Source organism: Podarcis bocagei (genome assembly GCF_964188305.1).
Source record: "Podarcis bocagei genome assembly, chromosome: 5".
NCBI classification, from domain to species: Eukaryota; Metazoa; Chordata; class Lepidosauria; order Squamata; family Lacertidae; genus Podarcis; species Podarcis bocagei.
This window is the reverse complement of record NC_138129.1, coordinates 76,459,567-76,482,324: the sequence shown is the minus strand read 5'-3', so window position 1 is coordinate 76,482,324 and position 22,758 is coordinate 76,459,567. Positions and strand designations below refer to the sequence as shown.

Here is a 22,758-nt window from a genome sequence, read left to right as displayed (position 1 = left end):
TGAGTGCACAACCCCAGAGTCATCCGCTACTGTACCTAATGGTCAGGGGTACCTTTACCTTTATGCAAACAAATTCATCACATTATTGCTGCTGTCATCTCTGGAGGTGTATTTGCAACTGTTAGCAGAAATTATCTGTGGTTCTGTGTGTTCTCATTCTCTCTTCTTTCAACTGAGTTTTGCAAAAATCTTTCCTTATATGGCCTGCCTTCCCACTCACTTTCTTCCTTCACTACAGCTGCATCTATGGGATGCTTCTTGCATGACGTTGCTACTTGGGTGCCAGTATCCTAGTACAAGCAGGGGGAGGGGATCTCAGCCCTCTAAGGCTAATGTGGCCCTCGAGGCCTCTGCAGATGGCCCTCAAGACTCTGCCTGGGCCACATCCCCTCACTGGCCCTGCTTTGCATCCTCCTCTAGTGAGTTTACCTGGCTGGAATGTGTCCTTGGATGGTGACCACACTTCTTGCTTGCCTAGATGGAGAATGACATTTTTCTGGCTACACCCACTTTTCCTACACCCACCAATGATATGAAGCCCCTGGAAGGTTGCAATAGATCCCTCTTGGGCCTGAAAAAAGTTTCCCACCTCTGCCTGAGTAGGGTGGTTTCATCAGATATGAAGGGCACATGTGTAAACAGTACAGGAAACACAAAAATTGTTTTAAAGAGAAAATAAATAAAAAATGTTTAAATCAGGAGTTGTTTTTTAATTGGAGTGTAAATGTTTTACATTTTTCAATTATAGTTTTAAGGAGAGAGAGAGGGAAGCCTGGCTTAAAGAAAATCTGAATTTAATACAAACTTGTTCAGTCCCACACACAATTACAAAGACTGGGTTGAAGGTTGCTTCATGAGAAAGTATCTCATGCCCCTGTGGAAAGTATCTGATATTTGAGCTTAAGCATTTAAAATTTCACAGGAAATTTTGCAATATGCCCCTAGTTGTAGGCTTCATACAGGACCAAGAGATCATTACAGATGTAGGAATCCCAGAAATGCTTCTTTTTTTCTCACCGTGGTCATCCACTGAGTCACTGTGGTTGTTCTTTGAGGTCCTTCAGTTACCCAAGTCCTATAATGTTTTCAGTTCTCAAATTAATAATGCTTATGACTCTACAAATCAAACACAATGCACATTCACTTTCCATCTCCTTGTTGGAAACTTGGAAACTTCCTAGTCTTCAAGGAAATGGTCTTGCTTAGTATCCTTGCATGTGTACCAAGTGCCAAATAAAAATCTGCCTCTTATCTCTAAGCAGGTATCATTATCCAGAGGAAAGGGCACATAAGGATGGCATAGCTAAAAGTTTTGGATTATGCTTCTAAATTGCATATTTTAGGCTCTCTTTAGATGCAAACAAATATGATAATTCTTACAGCAACCATTTAAGTATGCTGATTCAAGAAATATGTGAATTTCAAAGTAGTAAACATGATATAAGTTAGTGATTTAAATATTCATCCCACCCCCATGGGCTTTTTAGATGGTTTGGTTCTTAAGACTGAACATTGGTGGTTACCTTCCCTCCTCCTTGCCCTTCTCCTCTTCCTCCTCTTCTCAGTTTAATCTTGAATTATATCCAAGAAAAAGCCTTTACACCCCCCCTGCCTTCCCAGTGATACCTCTTTGCCCCATCCCTACTGAAATCTAAGTTGGCAGCTTGATTTTCAACCAGTACAATATTCATCAATACATGCCATTCTTATTTTACACATCTGCTTTCTTGAGGATTGCCATAGCATTTAAATGCTGCTTCTGAGCATGCAAAGAATCCCATTTCTTCAGTAACCTTAGATTTCACTCATCTGGGACTAGAGTGTCGCATGTCTCCTGAGCGCAGCCTCTCCCTTCTAACCATTCATTATTCTAGGAATAGTAAAACATAGTCATAGAATCGTAGAGTTGTCCAACTCGTCTAGTCCAACCCCCTACAGTGCAGGAACATGTAGCTTTTGGGCTATTTCACATATCGCACAGAAGCCAAGCAAGTTTCACCACCAAGTGCATACTCAAAAGAAAGCCCTGGTTCATACATTCCTGGACCCCCTTTGCTGCGTTGGTTTCTGATATGTTATCGGGCCCAAATTAAGGTGTTGACTTCTAACATATGAAGCCTTGAATGACATTGGACCCAGATACATTAAAAAGGGGGGCTTTCTATAAAAATCTTCAGGAGATGCCCTTCTGGGTTTATACCCATTTGTGACCTGGGAAAGAGCCTTCTCTGTAGTGGTGCCTGGCTATGAAGCTCCCCTCCTGTAACTCTGATAGATACCAACACCGGCTATGTTCTGACTTTATTTATTTATTGAATTTATATACCGCCCTATGCCCAGAAGTCCCAGGGCGGTTCACAGAATAATTAAACATATTTCTGTTCTCCAGGCTTTTATGGGGAGTCAGTCTTGTAAGAGGTGAAGACGGTTGCTCTAGCATTGCCAGGGGTGAATGCCATGCTGAGTCATACATTGTCTGCTATGAAACGGCTGTTTCACTGATTGCGATATTTCAGATATGACAGGCCTATAAGAACTGCTGCTGTGGCTACCACCCAGGAGGACTCCCCAGCTCAGCGCCTGAGGGCCCCAGTCCTGCCACTCAACACCTGGCCCAGGGCGGGGGCCGATAGGCTCTATAAAAGACTGCTGCTGCTGGGCAGAGAGGTATCTGTTTTGTTTTGTTTTGTTTTTGTTTAAATTGCTGTTATTTTTACCTATGCCATTTTAAACTGATATTAATGCTGTATTCTTAGTTTTAGGTTTTGATTTATGTGGAAACTGTTTCCCATTTGGTTGTGTATTTTTTTGATGTGGTTTCTTTATTGTTTATGACTTTTGTAATTATGGAAATCTTGTTGTGCTGTAAGCCGCCTTGGGCATTGTTTTTTAACTGTGGAAAGGCGGCATACAAATAAAAAATGATGATGATGATGATTATACATTTATGTATATAGAAGTGAGGTGTATGGGATTAGGGGAGGGATTGTACCTCTGGTGGTGGACAAGTCATGCTCCTTCTGGGGTGGTTTGTCCACCTTTGGTCCCCACTCTGCACTCAGCCCTCATCTGCAGCTCCTAGAAACTGTCAGCATGAGACAGCAGGGACACCCCACCAAATGGCTTTCATTGGCCGGCTAAACCAGGTGAGGGTAGCTGATGGGTCTCAAGTCCTCTTCGAGTTAGGGACTTCCCCTGCAGGCAAAGGCAGGCTCCGGCAGATTGAGTGGAGGAGACCAATAGTAGGTCCAACAGTTAAAAATGATGTTGTAGAGGGGAGTGAGGGGCAGATGGGGCTCATCAACCTAGTAAGGTAGCCCATCTAGAAGGAAACCTATGATCCTAAATCACAGCTGTCTTGTGGGACGTCTTTGCGGGAAGAGAAGGCTAAGGAGGAAACCCTACACAAATCCAGAGTGGAGTCTCTAAGATGGTTGGATGGCGCCTTGCATGCCTCCTTCTGTCAACTCTTGCAGCCAAGTTGGTGCCAAACATATTGCTCTGATTTCCTTTGGACCACATCATTGAGGCTGAGAAGGGGGTCTTGTTGTCTGGGCAGCCCAGGATCACCATAAGCACTGCCCAGGCTTGCGTCCCAATCCTAAGGACATTACCAGGATTTCAAAGGTGGAATTGATATCCGGGGGGAATTTCCAAAAGGTGACCTGGATCTTCGGCAAGTCAATTGATAAATTTTGGGGCTTTTTTGCAAAAGAAGCTCAACAATATTGGGGTCTTTCTAAAATCAGCTCAACAACTTTCAGGGTGTCCTTTTTGAAATATGGCAACCCTACAATCCTGATAGCTTCCCCCTACCCCTGAGCACGGAACTTACTCTTTAAGAGGATTATACAAATTCAGGAAGGATAAGGCTAGCAGTGGCTAGCAGCCTCAATGGTTATGTTCTCCCTCTACTACAGGAGGCAATATTTTTTCTGAATAACAGTTGTTGGGGAATCACAACTAGGGAAAGCGCTGCGACTGCCCTTGGCTCCTGCTTGCAAGCTTCCCACAGCCATCTGGTCTGTCACTGTGAGAACTAGCAGTGCTGGAGCCCAAGCTAGGCAGGTTACAGTTTCAGCCTCATATTATGATAGAATTGTAGAGTCGGAAGAGACCACGAGAATCATCTAGTCCAAATCCCCGCAATGCCTTTTGCCCAATGTGGGGCTCACACCTGCTCACACCCACAACAACCCTGAAACTAAGAGTCTCAGGCTCTTCCAACCGAACTGTTAGGAGGGGCCTCAATGCACAAAAGCAAAACTAATTCTCACATTATACAGCAAATATATCAGAAATACAGAAATACAGGCATCATTGCTCTGCTACAGCAAAAAGATGCTTAAGGGCTACTCCATTATTATTGGCCCCATTTCTAAATCTGTGCAGGAACAGCTATATTTATTTAATTATTATTAGTATTAGTATTATTACATGGGTGTAAGGGGGAGGGGCAGCTGCCCCCAAACAATAAAGATCAATACAAATCTGAGGTTCTGCCCCAACAAGAGCCTGCCCCCTTTAACAACCCATCCTGCAATCCAAATTCCCTTAGGCCAGGTGTCCAGCAGCACCTGAGCCAGGTGAGCTCCCGTCTGGCCTCTCCAACTGGACACCCTTGTGTACTCCTGGACCCCGATCTAGCATGGCCCTTCCCCGCATCCTCCCGGATGGCGCGTTTCGCGTCTCCCGGACGCGTGTGGGCGCCTGTGCGCGCGCGCCGGAGCGGCCACGTGTTCCGTCCGAGGCGTCCCATAGGAGGCGCCCGCCCGCCCACGCCGCGAACGTGTGAAGGGGGCCTTCCTTCGCTCGCTCGCGCGTCCACCCACCCACCCTCCCCGGGCGACCTACATTCTCGCGCGGCTGCCTTCAACCCCCGACGCCACCCCACCCTGCCGTCGCCGAGGAGGAGGATGATGCTGCGTCGGGGCTCGGCGGCGAAGAGGTTAAGGCGGCCGCGTGCCCGCGCCCGCGCCCCTCCTTCCTCCTCCTCTTCCCGCTCCACCACCATGTAGGCAAGCGGGCCCCCTTCCCCTTTTCGCATGGAGCAGCTTCCTTGACGTCAGACCTATGAATATTGCACGAAGAAGCCGGCTGGCGAGAGCGACGGCTGGCGGCAGCGCTCGATGTAGGCAAGGCGGGCCCTTCGCCGGAGGGGAGTGCGCCGGGCACGAGGAGGCGCTGATCGCCGCCGCCGCTTTGGAGAAGGAGGCCGCCCGGCGCCTGCTGGCCGACAGGGGAGCCGGAGGACTAGCGGCAGGCCGGCCGGCCAGCGCCGGTGGTGGCTTTGCCGGTGGCGGTGGCGCCGACGGCCAAGCGGGCTTCTTGCTGCTGCTGCCGCCCCGAGAGGAGGAGGTTGTGGGCTGCGCGCTGCTCCCGCACCGGGAGGTGGTCCCGGGGGGATGTGACATCAGCGCCGCCGCCAGGCAGTGGGGCAGGAGAGGGGGACGGCTGCCCGGCAGCGCCGCCGCCGCCGCCGCGGTCGCGCACTCGCTGCCGCCCGCTCCGGCTGCGCGTCTCCTGCCCGCGCCGTCCAGCATGTCTGCGAAAGAGAGGCAGAAAAGCAAAGTGGTCAAGGAGAGCGTCACGCTGTTGCCTTGTTTTTATTTCGTCGAGGTGAGTGGGGCAGACGATGGGGGGGGGGCGCCATCCTCTCTTTTTTTGGTGGGGGTGGTGGTGATGGGGAGAGATGATGTAAGGGGGCAGGATCTGTCGCCTGCCCCACCTGGCACGCGCCAGGGTCGGCTCCCCAAAAGCAAAGAGCAGTTGTGCATTAGTGGCATGTGTGTGTGTGTGTGTGTGTGTGTGTGTAAGGTTGAGGTGTCAACATTTAGCATGTATGCTTTACGTGGGTGGGGAGAGCCTGCTTGGCATTCCTGCCCAGAAACTGGGTCTCCTCCTGATCTCATCTTTAATCAAGGACTGGTGGGAGGGAAGAGAGGCAACGTATTTCCCTTTGGATCACCTTAAAGAGCTGTTTCCTGAAAAGCAAAAAAAAAAAAAAAAAAAAAGATCAGGATGATGCATCAGGAAGCATCGGTCTGTAGGAGTGTAAACCTGGCTTGAAATTGGGGGAAGGGGTGAAACACATCCACACAGAGACTTCTTCCGCTGTTTGGGAGAAATCATTCCTTTAAAGATTGAAGGAGGGTTGCAAATGAAGGGGAGATCACTTCACATGCTCAGGATCATTCCAATAGGAGAGCAAGGTTGGGGGGAGGAAGAGGGTTGTTCTACGCGTACATGTAGTGGGCATGCATTATTTGAGAAAATTAAAATTAAGGTTGGGAACAAACGTTTTTAGATTGCTAAACAATTGGTGTTGCATTATTGTTGGCATGCACTTACACGGTGAACGTTCAGGTACATGGGAGGTGCTTGGATGGTTCCTGTTTCCATACGTGGTCCGAGGTGTGATGTGTGTGTTTGCAGAAGCAAAGCGGTTGTGTGAATGCATTTCCCCCACTGATGGCTTCAGAACTGTTATGGCTGTTCTGTGTTGTACCTTGTTAGTGTTCCACCAGCACTCATTTTGGTTCTTTTCTGACAGCGTGATGTATAGGCACTTGTGAACTGCTTCTTTTGCAACTGGGGCACAAAAAGGAATTTTGTATTTGTACGTTTCGTTGATAGCTCAGGAAATGAGCGAGCATATCCTTGGAAGACCTGGGCATATGCTGAGGAAAGAAGTGTTGGACTGAGTACGTCTGTGTTTGCTTTAGAGATGATTGACAAGAAGACTCAGAAAAAGTTGTAGAAGTCAGTCGCCTCCCACCATCACCTGGAGAAAAGAAGCTCAGCCCATCCCATCTAGACTCCCAGTGATGGGCTCTGTGTTGATATAATAGGAAGTCTCTGGTCCAGGATAGCCAATAGCTGCTTCACAAAGCCTAGCTGTTGTGTCTCATTTGCAAAGCCCTTTCCGAGCCTGCAGAGGAGAGGGTGTTGTGGGCAGGACCCTCCCTCCTTCGCGGGGGCTTCCCTTGCCCCTGCGAGAGTTGGAGAATCCCTGGGGCGTGCCTGCAACCCAGCCCACCAATTGGCGGGCGGGGGAGGCGCGGCCTAGGCTACTTAAGGCCAGGCACGCCCAGGGACCGCCCTCTTTTCCCCCTCTCCCATATTGGGAGAGAGCAGCTATGACTTTGAAAGGTATGGTCCTTCTGACACCGTAGGGTAGAGTAAGGGCTGAAGCTCAGTGGTAAAACATCTGCTTTGCATTCAAAAGTTCCCAGGTTCAATTCCTAGCATCTTCAAGTAGGGCTGGGTATGTCCCCAATCTGAAACCCTCGAGAGCATCTGCCAGTCAGTGTAGACAATGCTGAGGTAGCTGGACCAATCTTGATGGACCAATAGTCCGACTTGGTATGAGTCTACTTCCTATATTTCTTTGAAAATGCTCCATTGTTGATAGGCGCTCAAAGGACAAGATGCTTAATTTTTGAATTACTAGATCACTGCTTCCACTTGGGCCTTCTTTCACTCAGCCACCTAAGCATCATCCATGGTCTTGGTTCAGTCCATAATGACAAAGTCAAGGGAGTCCAAGACTGGTTGGCTGCTTTGCCAAAGGAAAGTACTCAGAGGTTTCATATAAGTTTTGCTTAGGTAAGTGTAGCTGTTTCCTGATTTCAAACACAACACCCTCCGAAACAGGCTGCAGAGAGCTGAGCAACATTGATTAGAAGAATCTAATGAACATGTAGGGAATGGAACATTATTTATTTCATTGGAGCCACTTCGAGCCTGGCCTTTTCAAAATCAATCCCAAAGCAGGTTACAACAGGGAAAATTCATATTACATGCTCAACAATTTAAAAAATCTTAAAACACATCAAAAGCCATTACAACAAATCAGAATCAACTCTACTGACCAATTTAGCCAAATGCTTGTGTGAATAAATGTCTCTTTAAAGCAGATTTGGTGGACCTTTGACCCTCCAGGTGTTGCTTGAACTAAAACTTCCATCGTCATTGGCCGTTGGTCCTGCTTGTTGTGGAGTTGTAGTTCAGCAACATCTGGAAGGTCAAAGGTCCACCACCGCTGCTTTCGAAGGTGCCCACAGGCTGTCAGCATTGGTGCCAACTGAGTCTGTGAATGGAGGACATTCCATAATCAAGGTGGCGCGATTGAGAGCATCCTCTAACAGGTTTCTACATACCATTCATTGGCACATGTCACATTGTTAAGGGGGTGTCTCTGCAATGTCTTAAAGTCTGGGCTGGTGTATAGGGGAGTAACTGATCCAATGAGTATGTGGGCCCTAAGCCATGGAGGGCTTTAAATGTCAACCCAAGCACCTTTGAACTTGGCTCAGCAGCCGACTGGTAGCAAATGATGTCATTGCACTTCAAGCCCCCCACACGTGGCAGCAGGGGAATGGGAAGCATGATTCTGTAGGGGAATGGGAAGCATGATGGTGTCATGTTAATGCATTTTGTTTCTCTGTCCAGAGGAGGGAGGAGGATATGTGGGCTGGCTCTCTCCCTCTTAAATCAGAGAGTATGTGGAGGCCGCCATCACTCCAGAAGAACCCACACAGAATCAGTCTAAAAATGGCTTTTAAAAGTCATCACTTCATTTTGTCGCCCAGGGAATAGCTCTCAGAATTGTATACAGTACAGGGAAACCAACCATTAAGACTTCACTGCACTGAACAATGAAAGAAATAAAACACACTGCTGGCTGTTATTTCTCCAAAGCCAGCAGGAGAGGGCAAGGCAGCCCGAGGGTGTGGAGAGTGGGAGGTAAAGAATAAAAGAAGAAGAAGAAGAAGAGTTTGGATTTGATATCCCGCCTTTCACTCCCCTTCAGGAGTCTCAAAGCGGCTAACAATCTCCTATCCCTTCCTCCCCCACAACAAACACTCTGTGAGGTGAGTGGGGCTGAGAGACTTCAAAGAAGTGTGACTGGCCCAAGGTCACCCAGCAGCTGCATGTGGAGGAGCGGAGACACGAACCCGGTTACCCAGATTACGTGACTACCACTCTTAACCACTACACCACACTGGCTCTCGATGTAAACTTGCATGGTTTTAGGTAGCCACAGACCATGAGGGCAACAGTGAAGAGCATGTAATAGAAATATACTTGCATGCAGAAGAGAGAACATTTTCTCGGGGGGGGGGGCTTTGAGAAGGGGAATGTTACTCATTTTGGAATGTGGTGTGTTCAATGAGGATGCTCATGATTGGATTTCCATGGTCTGGATGGCTCCAGATTACATATCTCCCTCAGAACTGCACTGAGGTGATTTACAGTTCATGAAGTGTACAGTCTATCAGGGTTCTCACTCATGTGGACGATCTTTGAGTGTATAGGCCTCCCTCACAATAGCACCAAATGTGAGGTAAGCAGAGGGCATGGCCCAGGGTGACTATATACCCAACTTTACAAAGGACAGTCCTCTGTTTGATAGTGTCCTCTATTTGAGGGTCATCCAGTCCAGGGTTGCACTCACATTCAGGGTTGCATACATTTAAAGCACTATGATACCACTTTCAACAATCATGGCTTCCACACAAAGAATTCTTGAGCCTCTGTAAATATGACCTGAGACTGGTTTTAAAATGACCATAGAAAGAGAGAGCAAAAGCTTTGAAAATGCCCATCAACAAGTTTTTATCACTTGATCTTCAAACTAAGCAGGCAGACAAATCACCTCTGGTGTCTTCTCCACTACGGTTAGATGTGTCGCATTTCTGTTTCAGTTATAGTAAATATTACCGCATGAGAATCTTATGAAAATTGGTGTCCTCTTTTTGGATCAGACACACACTTGAGCCTAAGTCTGTTGCTACCACCCATCTTCACATTCTGTTTCTGAACATACTGGTGGATGGGGTTTCCTGAGGACCTACAGACAGAAAGGATTTAGCAAACCTGAGTTATATGTGGAGCCCTTTTAAAAAAAGAAAGAAAAGGCAACTTTCAAAACTCATACATGAATATTACATCAAACATAACACATTTAAACATCAGGCAAGGCTTTGTGGATTTGTCAGGGCAAACAAAGAACTGTTAGATGGAGGTAAGATTAATTTAGCAAAGCATAGCATCGTTTCAAGTGTGGGAAAAGGAGAGTGGCATTTTCTGCTTATCTGCTGGGAATCTTTTTGTACAAAGAAGGCATACATACAGTGATATGAGCCCCTGAGGTGGCTACCAGCTCGAGGAGAGCAAGGCCAAAGTTCTGTATGGTAAGCAGGGAAATTGGACTTCTTTTCTTAAAGGTCATTGATTATTCCTAGAAAGCAAAAGCAAGCCAATCGTCCAGCCTGCCAGAGGTTGTTAACAGCCAGTGTCACAGCCAGGCAAGCACTAGAGGTGTTCACATGTGACATTCAATGATCGTATTATCTGTGACCATGTGTACACCATACCTGAGCTGTGCAAAGCAACAGGTGTACACTCTTTCACACAAACACAGTGTAGAACTGGTGCTGTTCTGGGTGCCAAATAATACCACGTTTGTAAGAAATCCATCTTTTAGTGTGGCAGCACCTATACATTGGAACTTTCTTCCTGCTGACAACCTCAGTGTTTAAACCTTAAATGGAGTTAGGCTTGTGTCCCAAAATCAGATGCAGAGAATCCTTAACCTCAAACAGAAAAGCCGGGCCTTCTGGCCCCCAGGGTCAGAAAATTAGGTGCTCTGGCAGAGATGTGAGTTGCTTGGTGAAAGATCCAAATAGGATCTGAACTTCTTCTGAAGTTCTTATTCAAAGCAGAGCTGGGGAAACCCAAAGATCTACCTGGACCGATACTTTAAGATACTTACCCTCTGCTAATGTTACAGTGGTACCTCAGGTTAAGAAGTTAATTCATTCTGGAGGTCCGTTCTTAACCTGAAACTGTTCTAAGGTACCACTTTAGCTAATGGGGCCTCCCACTGCTGCTCTGCGATTTCTGTTCTCATCCTGAAGCAAAGTTCTTAACCTGAGGTACTATTTCTGAGTTGGCCGAGTCTGTAACCTGAAGCGTCTGTAACCTGAAGCATCTGTAACCCGAGGTACCACTGTATTTGTAGATCCTACAAGGTATACAACACTTAAGTTGAATCCTGACCCCATTTAAGGCTTAAACACTGAGGTTGTCCTGGGAAAAGGGAAATAGAAATTTAGGAGACTTGCCAGTGTGATTATCCAGTGTCGCCACCCACATGGTCTTGACAACAAGGCTCAGAGTAAATTCAAAGGGAAGGCAAAGATAAGGGGAGAGAAGTGTTGGGTTTATAATCATGGACAAAGGATAGCATAAATTGTCTGGAAGACGCAACCCTTTGCCTCTGTGTGGCTCTTACAGTTGAGATGGTTTCAGAATTAATACAAAGGCAGACATGTTCATGACATGAATTTAACTATGGATGGATTCAGCCCACCAGCTTTCACTCATGTTATAATATTCTGAAGCTGCTACGTTTGGAAGCCTGTTGGGAGCTCACTTTTATAAGTCTGTCAAAAATGCAACCAACCCAAGGACTACCTCATTTTATTTTATTTTAAAGCCCAAGAACATGTGACTGGCTGAAAATGTGGTGCTGGAATCAGTTTGCCAGTACTGGGGAAACTGGTGCCTAGATATACGAATATACCTTCTATTGCTTTAGTATACCCATGAGTCAGTGGCTTTTTTCATGGTATTCCCACGAACCATGAGCGGGGGACGCACACAACCACTTGCCAGGTTGCTTGGGAGAAATGCCTCTGGCCTTCTGCCGGCAGTTTCATAGCTCTAGTGTGTCCTTGTTCCCAGAGGCAGCTAGCATATTGGCAGCCACTAGAGACAGGGACTCAAATATGTGGAACATATACATTTGGCCCCAATTCACTTTCAAACAAGATTTGAAAACTCATTTACTTCAAGCAGCCTTGAGCCGAGGTGTTGCGCTGACCATTTCAAACCATTTATATTGTTGCTGGTTTTAAAGGAATGTTGTTTTTTTCCTTAATTGCTTACATTGATTTTATATGAGAGTTGTCCTGGTGCATTCTGATGTCCACCACTGAGAAGAGATGATGGCCCATATATCCTCAGATATGGGCTAGAAACAAAAGCAAGTTCAGGACCATGTACAAGGACTTTAGTGTAGGTGCAGGATCATAGCTGGAAGTTGAGCAGCTGAGGTAGATGGAGAAAATTGTCCTAGATCTACTTGCAGAGCTTTGTAATCTGGGCTAGGTGGTCAAGATCAAATGCTGCAATTGGTCAGTCAAAGGCTCAGTGCAATTTTCTGCAGCCATTGACTTCTAGGGAACAGGATTTCAAGTTGCTAAGAGTTCTTTTCAGACCCTGCTGGTAGACCGGGGGTGGATCTCTCTTCTCAGGGCAATGAGAAGTTTTCATTTGCAGATCCTTCATTCATGGCCCTAACAAGTATAAATGGCTCGTGTGAGACATAAGTTGCTGCTGGATTCTCTCTGATGTTAGTCATTTTATTATATTGATTTTTGTTCTATTTATATTGTTTGTGTTACGAGGTTTGTAATGATGTATTTTTATGAATTGCCGTATACCAACCACCCTGTGAGCCTTCAGGTTTAAGAGAGGGATATTAAGTAATAAATAGACAAATGTTGTGCTTAGGATGAAATAAGAGCATAAGAATAGCCTGCTGGATCAGACCACTGGCTCTTATTTCATACTAAGCACAACATTTGATAGCCCTCTCCTCCATGAATTGGTCTAATCCTTTTTTTTAAATGCTGCTGTTTTAATTGTTTAGTTTTACTGTAATGAGATGCTTCAGCTTTTATGTCTTGTTTGCAAAGTTGCCTTGGGAGGGCTTTGCCCTGCATACAGACAAACTGGTGACCTATATTACAGAGAGCCGGCCTTTATTTGACATGTCCAAGTCTAATCTAAGGACAGATAATCCTAAAAAGGGATAGCAGGGACCTTAAATTTGTCCATCAGCGTTTAGCAACTGAGGTCACCTGGTCACACTCTTCCCCCATTATTGTAGTTTGTACTGTGTTTTGTTTTTCAAATCGTAGTAATTATTTCTAAATTTTGGATTTTTACTATCAAGCGCTCTCCCACTTGATCCAGCCCTATGTTGAGATCATTTGCTCTTTCTGTCTCCACAGCTGCACTTCTGCCTATGGTGCTGAACCAGCACTGTAGTCCTTGTCCATGGTGCTGAACTTGCTTTTGATTGCAGCCTAGGCTCATCTAGACTTCTTCTTGTCCTGCCTCTTTCCACTGGGATAACCCAATATTTACAGCTGAATTGGAGCAAACTTCTATCAGGTTTTCTGTGGATTGATGTTTGCGCCAATTCAACACTAAAGAGCGGATTTTCCCAGTCAAAGAAATGGGGAAAGCGGAAAACCACTCAGACCCGTGCTTTCTAGGCAAGTGAAAGCTGCCTGTTTCAGAGCACTGGGCTAGAAGTTAGGCTATTCCTTTCCCAAATTAGGGCACAGCTGGGCCACCAGCCAAAACTGATGGAAGGCAACTGTACCACCGAGGCCACCTGAGCCTCAAGCAACCACAAAGGATCCAGGAGTACTCCCAAGCTACATAACCACCACTTCAGAGGGAGGGTGGAATGCTCTGTCCCATGAGACTAGGGCCCTTCAGGATTTAACCTCCTTCCATCGGGCCTGTAAGACAGAGCTATTCTGCCTGGCCTTTAATTTGAATTCAGCCTGATCTTTTATTTCCCTTCTCTTCCTTCCCCCTACCCTTTTATGAAGATCACTCACTCAGAGACCCCACAGCTAATTCTCCCCTGGCCTCTTCACTGGCCCAAGTAGGACCAATTCAGCCAGCTAGCCATGGGGATTATCTAATGCTTATTTCCACTAAATTGATTTTTGAATTTTATTGTTATTCATGTTTTTATACTGTATTTTATGCTGCTCTTATAATTAAGTGTTTTAAATTTGATGTTAGCTGCCCTGAGCCCGGTTTTTGAACTGGGAAGGGCAGGGTATAAATAAATAAAAATATTTATTATTGTTATAAGAGCAGGCAACCTCACATCTATCCAGTCTAGGGAACCACCCACTAACAATGCCTCAATCTTATCTGGATTGAGCTTCAGTTTATTGGCTCCCATTGAGTCTGTTACCGAGGCAAGACAACAGTCTAACACAACCTCTGCGACACCCACAGATGTAAAGTGAACTGTGGGAGGGAACTGATTTTCTGTATCCATTTCAATGGGGGTTTAGGCCCGGTTTTGGCACAGAAACTGCTTGGGTCACCCTATATAAGAGAGAGACATGGGAAACATAACCTTGTTAATTCTTCTCAACCTCTTAGTGATGTTTGATACCATTTTTTTATATTTTTGATATCCTTCTGGAGAGGCTGTCTGAGTTGGGGGTAGGTGGCACTGCTTTGTGGCTGCTCCGGTCCTCCTTGGATGGTCTCTCCCAGAGAGTGATGCTTGGGGAGTGCTTTTCAGCCCCATGGAGCCAATAATAATAATAATAATAATAAATTTTATTTATACCCCCACCCTCCCCAGCCAGAGCCAGGCTCAGGGCTAGCTAACACCAGTAAAATTACAGTAAGAACACAATAGGGGGGGGCAATTTAAAATACAGGTTAGAATGCAATTTAAAATGCAGCCTCATTTTAAAAGTAGCTCATAGATCAAAACCACAAGGGGAGGGAAACATAAGGGTCTGACTGAGTCCAAACCAAAGGGTGGGCGGAACAGCTCTGTCTTGCAGGCCCTGCAGAAAGATGTCAAGTCCCGCAGGACCCTAGTCTCTTGTGACAGAGCATTCCACCAAGTTGGGGCCAGTACTGAAAAGGCCCTGGCCCTAGTTGAGACCAATCTAACCCCCTTGCGACTTGGGACCTCCAAAGTGTTGTCATTTGTGGACCTTAAGGTCCTCTGCAGGGCATACCAGGAGAGGCGGTCCCATAGGAGTGGAGTTCTTCAGAGTTCAGTTTTATCCCCTATGCTATTTAACATCTACATGAAACCCCTGAGCAGCGTTCAAAATTCCCATTGTTCTAGGTGCGTTTTGCGATGGGGAGTTTCATTAATGCAAGCAGTTTCTGAGCTGTGGGCACAGTACTGAGCCCAAGATTTCAGTTTAAAACTGCTACTGCTGGAAGAAAAGGAAGACCTTTTTCTGCCTCCTCATTTCCATCCACTCTCTGAAAACTAGAGAAGGGACCCTCATAAGAATATTAGGGGGGCAGGCAGGGGAAGTATGGCTTTGTTTTTTGCAGTCTTCAGATGAGGACTAAGCCATGTGAAAAACGAACATAAGATTTTAGCTGCAGTTCATTCATTTTCAGCTTTGCATTCTTGTTATAAAAGAGCTCACCTAAACACTCCATTGTGGTGCCTATAACCTCAGTTTAACGTGCCACTCAGCTCCTAGCTTTCATATCTCAGTTTCTAACACTGCCACTGAGTGGGGTCATCCGGAGTTTTGAGTACGTTGTCAGCAGTATGCTGATGACACGCAGTTCTGCTTCTCCTGCGCACCAGTGTGGACCAAGGAAATGTGCTCTCTGAAGGACATGAAGTAACTTTGTTGTGTACATTTTGCAGAAGGAAGACGATAGCTTTGTGTGTGTAGCAATGGATTACAGTGGGCCTGCCACTTAAGCGAGGGTTCAGGTCCATGTATCCACATGCAAAGGCAAAATTGCATTAAGTCAGGAACCCCCAGAGCTGCACACCTGCTTCATAAGCATCCCTACCTGTCTGGAGCTGGCCTTGCTCTCTGCATTGCTTAGAGTTGGGAAGGAGGAATGATGTAACCGAGCAGAGTGGACATCCTCAGGATCCATAGTGAGAAGCAGTTGGGCTAAGTGGGTTTAAGGTAATGATCATAAAGTGGAAAAACATGTCACTCGTCAAAGAACAAGCTAAGCCAAATTGTGGTTGTCAGAACAATAGTATTTAAAACAAACTGGCCTGTCCAACCGTGTATTGTTTAAGAAGCTGCACTAGCACGTTCTGCAATATATTCCTGGAGAATAAAAGCTGCATCGTCTGGAAAAAGTAGTAGCAGGATTTGGGAAACCCTCAACCTCATGAAAATAGATTAACGTCTCACTTCACGAATTCCAAGGCTGAGTCATGGCAGCGAAAATAAATGTGTCTGGACTTATGCCCAACTCAGGCCATGCCCTGCCGCATTACTCTCTGTCTTGCAAATTGAGCATCCAAGCCAGCTTCATTAAATTTACTGAGAAGCTTCCAATGAAACCAATGGGGAGTGAAGTACACCTAGCCTTGTGCAGGATTGTGGCCATTGATTTTATACCCTTGGCCCGGAAACTCTCACTAGAGGGTCATGCAGTGCTTCTTGGCACTGTGATACAGTGGTACCTCGGGTTAAGTACTTAATTCGTTCCGGAGGTCTGTACTTAACCTGAAACTCTTCTTAACGTGAAGCACCACTTTAGCTAATGGGGCCTCCTGCTGCTGCCGCACTGCCGGAGCACAATTTCTGTTCTCATCCTGAAGCAAAGTTCTTAACCTGAAGCACTATTTCTGGGTTAGCAGAGTCTGTAACCTGAAGCGTATGTAACCCGAGGTACCACTGTACAGTCTTAGGATACCCCCAACACTATAGATCTATATTGGCCAGTTTAATGGACATAACAAGAATTTTGGGGATCCTAGGTTACTCATGAGGCAAATGATTCCGTACCAGACCCCCGGGACCCTTCAGGGTACGATGGTTCGAAGGGTTCCTTGAGAAAAGGGAAATGCTATTCAACCATAAAGAAGATGCCTACTGGATCAGACCAAAGGCTAATCTAGCACATCTTGATGTCTCTTGGGAAGGCCACAAGCAAGGCATGATAGCAACTGTCCTCTCCTGCTGTGGTTCCACGGGAATTGGGATTCAGAGTTATTCTATCCCTGATAGGATAGCTCAGTTGGTTAGAGCATTGTGCTGGTAATGCCAAGGTTGCAGGTTTGATCCCCATATGGGACAGCTGCATATTCCCATTTGGGACAGCTGCATATTCCTGCACTGCAGTGGTTTGGACTAAATGACCCTTGGGGTCCCTTCCAACTCTACCATTCTATGATTCTTTGATCTTTGAACCTGGACTAGTACTAGCCCATGATAGCCTTACGCACCTTGCATTTGTCAACCGCCCCCCATTGAAAGCCATCTGACTGAGAGGCTCTCTTCATTAGTCTCTGACATAGTTATGCCCCTGAGAGTACCACCATAACACTTTATACTGACAGGTCTAGAGAAAAATGGCAAATATTGAAACCTATCCAATCATATAAACAGGGCAAACACTTGAATATATGCCACTGATAAGTATGAGTTTCCTTTTTTCTTTCTTTTACTTCCTGTGCACAGGATCAGATGTGAAAACCCATTGAATGTCAGGAAACCCATTGAAGTTATAGGAAAGTGCCCCAAGCCTATTAATTATCAGAGTCCCATGGACACCATTTGTAAACTCTTCTATAGGCAGGGCTATTCGTCTGCTCCATTGCTTCCCACTGAAATATTTGGCTCATCGATGCATGCGCACCCCATTAATGAATGTGGGCTGCGCATGCACATATATGCAAAGCTGTGGCGACTGTGCTTTGGTGTGTGTGTGTGTGTGTGTGTGTGTGTGCATCAAAAAGAAAAAGAACGTGATTCCTTTGTTTTAAAATGCCAGCGTGGATACAGCGTTAAGGGAACAAACCCTGTTTCGATCATTCATTATCCTGCAAATAGCAAGTTGTTCCTTTGTTATTGCATTATGTCATATTAGAAAAGGGGGGGGGAGGAATTATGCAGAAGTCTGGTTTTTTTATCCTCCAGATGGAGTGGGATTTAGTCCTCACATGTTGCAGGGAAAGTTACAAGGACACAGATTATTTGATGAGATACAAAGGGGGGGAGGGTGGAAAGCAAGGAGATAAATTATATAATTAACTCTTGCAGTGCCAATATCACAGGTGAGCAGCGTTGCGTTCCTCTACGCTCAACACCATGGGACATGGAGGAATTCCAGAAGCAAATCTGAAGGTTGTGGTTGCTACCATACCTGCGTCAACTCTACTGTACTTGTGATTTTTAAATTGCGGCATTTCAAAGCTTCTAAAGCAGTGGACATTTAAAAGCCTATCTAAGCAACATCTTCCTCTTTTAAAAGCTGTATGCGGCAGTCCCCCAAATGCTTGACCAGTGAGTAAGACTGACTGACAGACATGCTGTTTCAAGTGTCTCTGAGCATGCAAAGAGTGCCTTATTCCCCAAACTGGCTTTTCCATAGCATGCTATCCATAATATAAAACACATAAGTTAAACTTCAGTGTGTGCAATTGGTATGATGGTGGAATTGTGCCTTATTTTTTATTCATTCCTACCTCCACTTTCCTCTCCCTATCTTCCTCTCTTTCTCCTGTGTCAGATGGTAAACTTTAGGGGCTGGCGTCTGCTCTCTTGTACTGTGTAAAGCACCATGTCACTATATAAGTAATAAATAAGGATGTAGCATAGAAGCCCAAAGATGAGTTCTTACCCATCTATGGAACGTACTTGCTCAGAGACACTTTGCATCTGGAGTTGCTGGTGGAAGAGGCAGGGAACAGACAGGGAACAGGCGACAAGGGAAGGAGTTATCTCTGTAACTGCAGCTTACAGAGCTGCAACTGACTGAATTGGACGGGAGCTTCCTGTCAACTGTTAGGTTACATGTGGATTTGACTCATTTCATTTCATTTAGAGAAGATGTGTGTTCTGGAGTGTCACTTAGTGAAGGAAAGGCACTAGCCCTGCCCTTTGCTATGTTCAAAAAAATTCCCTTTATCAGAACAGCATCTGATGGCTGCTGTACAAGATCTGGGCCTAAATTGGCTACATGTCTGGCAGTTATACTCTCTTCTTCTAAGTATGTCCAATGTGGGAGAAGCAGCCACCAGGAATTTTAGTTCGTTGAGGCTTCGGTTAGATCCAGAACACACACAGCACTTACACTCTTTGCTGTTAAGAAGAGAAGAAGAAGAAGAGTTTGGATTTGATATCCTGCCTTTCACTCCCCTTCAGGAGTCTCAAAGCAGCTAACAATCTCCTTTCCCTTCCTCCCCCACAACAAACACTCTGTGAGGTGAGTGGGGCTGAGAGACTTCAAAGAAGTGCGACTAGCCCAAGGTCACCCAGCAGCTGCATGTGGAGGAGCGGAGACGTGAACCCGGTTCCCCAGATTACGTGACTACCGCTCTTAACCACTACACCACACTGGCACTGGTTAGACCTTCAATTTTCTCCCCTCCCTCCCTGGGCAGGTTCCAACCCCTCTCTGTTGTTTAGGACAATCCAGCAGCCTCAGATCAGGTTAGCAAACCCTCCAAGTGTCCCTATTTTCCAGAGACAGTTCCGGATTTACACAAGCCGCCCCAGTTTCTGATTTGATCTCGGAATGTCCTGCTTTCCCTTAGGAGGTCCCTGTTTTCATTGGAAATGTTGGAGGGTATAGAGTTCTGTGACCTCTGAGTCAAGGAGATAAGTAACTATACAACCTATAGAATACATCTGAAGGCAGCCTTGTACAGGGAAGTTGTTTAATGCATTCCTGCACCATGTGAAAACCTATCAGAATGATAGATCTGTTTTGAGCATGCTCAGAGCTCTTTCTTTGAAGGCCAGATTTCCTTGTAGCTTTCAGCATGTTCTGATAACCAGAGAAGCAACAGGTAGTGTTTCCTACATTGGAGAGCTTTTGTTTGTTTCTTTTGCATTTCCTTTATGGCCTTCTGAGAGAGAGAAAGAGAGAGAGCACAAGCAAGCAATGCAACAGAAACGCATGCAGAGACTGAAAAAATAAAACAATGATGCAGTAGGGAGGAAAACCTGAAAGCAACTGAGAATACAATATAGCATTCAACTATCTCATATTTAAAAGGGTTGTATTGGTTACACTTATTACTTTTACTGTATTTTGTATGTATATCAATATTTATTTTTTAAAAGCAATGCAGCACAAGTGTTTCTGAAATAAATATATTTTACTTAATCATTTTGCATGTATTTTTGTCAATCAAATTAGGAGGAGAAATGGTGGGTGGCTTGTGTATGTGTTGCAACAAACTCTATTAATTAGTTCACTGCACTCACTATTAAGAACTGCAGCGGTAGCTGGGTAAGACAGGGCAGGTTGAACAGAACCATGAACAATTCCAGAGTATTTTTCAGGGCATTTCCGCAAAAGGTGTGTGTATTCGCTTCCAACAAGTCCTTCCCCTCCTGTAACTTCAGGATATTAATTCTTGCTTACTTTTTTTTCTCTCAGAGAATTTCTAAAAGTTTGGGCTCTGTGCCTGTTTCGATATCTTAATGCTCACTTCTGCTTCTCCTGCAGCGTGGCTGCTAGGAGATCAAGTAAGCACATTTTAGTGTTGTCCCCAAACACCAACCTAAATTATGATTTGTTGAAATAAGGCAGCATCATAAATCATAGTTGGAAGCTGGCTAGTTTAAAATAAACCATAGTTATGCTTAACTGCTCCTTCATGGATCACTGCCTTGTCATGGCGAAGGGGCTTGAATAACTCAGAGAGCTGGACCATAAAGAAGGCTGATCACCGAAGAATTGATGCTTTTGAATTATGGTGCTGGAGGAGACTCTTGAGAGTCCCATGGACTGCAAGAAGATCAAACCTATCCATTCTGAAGGAAATCAGCCCTGAGTGCTCACTGGAAGGACAGATCGTGAAGCTGAGGCTCCAATACTTTGGCCACCTCATGAGAAGAGAAGACTCCCTGGAAAAGACCCTGATGTTGGGAAAGATGGAGGGCACAAGGAGAAGGGGATGAGATGGTTGGACAGTGTTCTCAAAGCTACCAGCATGAGTTTGACCAAACTGCGGGAGGCAGTGGAAGACAGGAGTGCCTGGCATGCTCTGGTCCATGGGGTCACGAAGAGTCGGACATGACTAAACAACTAAACAACAACAACGCTTAACTACAGTTTCTTGGATTTGAACAATGGAACAAGCTGCAATCAATTAAAAAGCAGAAGCAAATGTTTCTGAACTCCCTGGGCCAGAAGAGGATGGGGTAGATTTAGGACCTTCATGTGAGGCTACCCTTGTTCCTGTCGTGATAAGCCATGGGTAGGCAAACAAAGGCTTGGGGGCTGGATACGGCCCAATTGCCTTCTAAATCTGGCCTGTGGATGGTCCAGGAATCAGCGTGCTTTTACATGAGTAGATGTGTCCTTTTCTTTAAAATGCATCTCTGGGTTATTTTTGAGGCATAGGAACTTGTTCATTTCCCCCAAAAAAATATAGTCCGACCCCCCACAAGGTCTGAGGGACAGTGGACTGGCTCCCTGCTGAAAAAGTTTGCTGACCCCTGTAGATAAACCATGGAAGCAAGTAAAAATTGTGTGCTCTTGATCACATTCTGCTTCTGGCCGAACCACTTAAATTGCCAGGTTCACCTCACATCCATGGAGCCTTGAACTCTCCAACAGCAGACAGACAGATTGGCCAATGAAAGTCAGAAGCACGCAGTCACAACCCCCCTGGTGACCCCAGGTATGGAATAATCAGATGTGTACTGCTTTAAAACATGGAGCCGTCAATCCTACTTTCAGAACTCACTGCTGTTCATTGACCTGTCCTTGGATTTCTTTATACCATTTAGAAAGCTACATCTATGGGAGTGGTCATCTTAAATTCCACAGACAAAAGTATGCATTTTGTGAAGTACCGTATTTTTCGCCCTATAGGACGCACCGTCCCATAAGGCGCACCTAGGTTTTTTTGGGGGGGGAGGAATAAAGGGGGGGGAATTATTTTCCCTCCAGCCCCCAGAACAGGCAGCTCTCTGCAAGCCGTGGGAGCCCAGCACTGGCTCCCGCTGCTTGCGGAGAGGTCCGCGAAGCCTGGACGCACTGAGCTCAGCGCGCGCAGGCTTCAGCATGCAGGCAACTCTCCGCAAGCAGCGGGAGCCCAGCGCCGGGCTCCCACTGCTTGCGGAGATCTGCGCGAAGCCTGGAGAGCGAGAGGGGTCGGTGCGCACCGACCCCTCTCGCTCTCCAGGCTTCGACGAAAGCCTGCATTCGCCCCATAGGACGCACACACATTTCCCCTTCATTTGGGGAGGGGAAAAAGTGTGTCCTATGGGGCGAAAAATACGGTATATCCTCTTTTCAGTCCTCAATCCATCGCCAATCAATTTCATTGTGTTGGGAGTGTGATTAATACCTGGCAGCAGCATCTGAAGAGGTCGTAGAATAATTCCTCATGTTGAATACTTTTGATTTGGTGGTTGTCTTTTCACTATGCTTTCCTAAGGATTAACATGGAGATGTTTGTCCTTTTTATTATTATGGCACTTGTGCGATACTAAAAAGAACTCAAGCAATTTTGAGGTTAAACAAGCTTATTAATTATACTGATCATCTTCACCGCCTATTCTCCTGAAATCAATGGCTACTGTTTCCTGCACAATGCATTTCCAGAAAATTAGGATCCCAAACTTACAGTTTTGTCACTGAATACTTAGAAGTATCTCCCATAAACCCACTGTACTAAAGCTTCACTTATTTTCCCCCCCACTGTAAATTTCAAGCAAGGGTTAATTGTGGAAGCTAGCTCTCCACCAACCAGCTAAAGTTGCTGATATTAGGCCCTTTCTCTCTTTTGTATCTGTTTGCCTTTAAAATTCCAATTTGAGTCCAGAAGTTAAGGCAATGAGCATTATGCCATCTAATTACATCGGACATCGAGCTCAAGGTGTTTGAAGTTAATACCTGTAATTGCAATGCTCCTGCTGTTCAAAGCAGCAAACTCAATAAATA

At 45.7% G+C, this 22,758-nt stretch overlaps 1 protein-coding gene across 1 annotated transcript in view; it reads left to right on the top strand.

The window, feature by feature from the left end:
* The first annotated feature begins 4,826 nt into the window (after nucleotides 1-4,826).
* Nucleotides 4,827-22,758, top strand: part of PLPPR4 (phospholipid phosphatase related 4) — a 37,609-nt gene continuing 19,677 nt past the window's right edge. Inside the window, exon 1 of the mRNA XM_081193999.1 lies at nucleotides 4,827-5,619. Coding sequence (XP_081050125.1) covers nucleotides 5,074-5,619 — 546 coding nt within the window. The 5' untranslated portion in view covers nucleotides 4,827-5,073. The remainder of the gene's footprint in view (nucleotides 5,620-22,758) is intronic.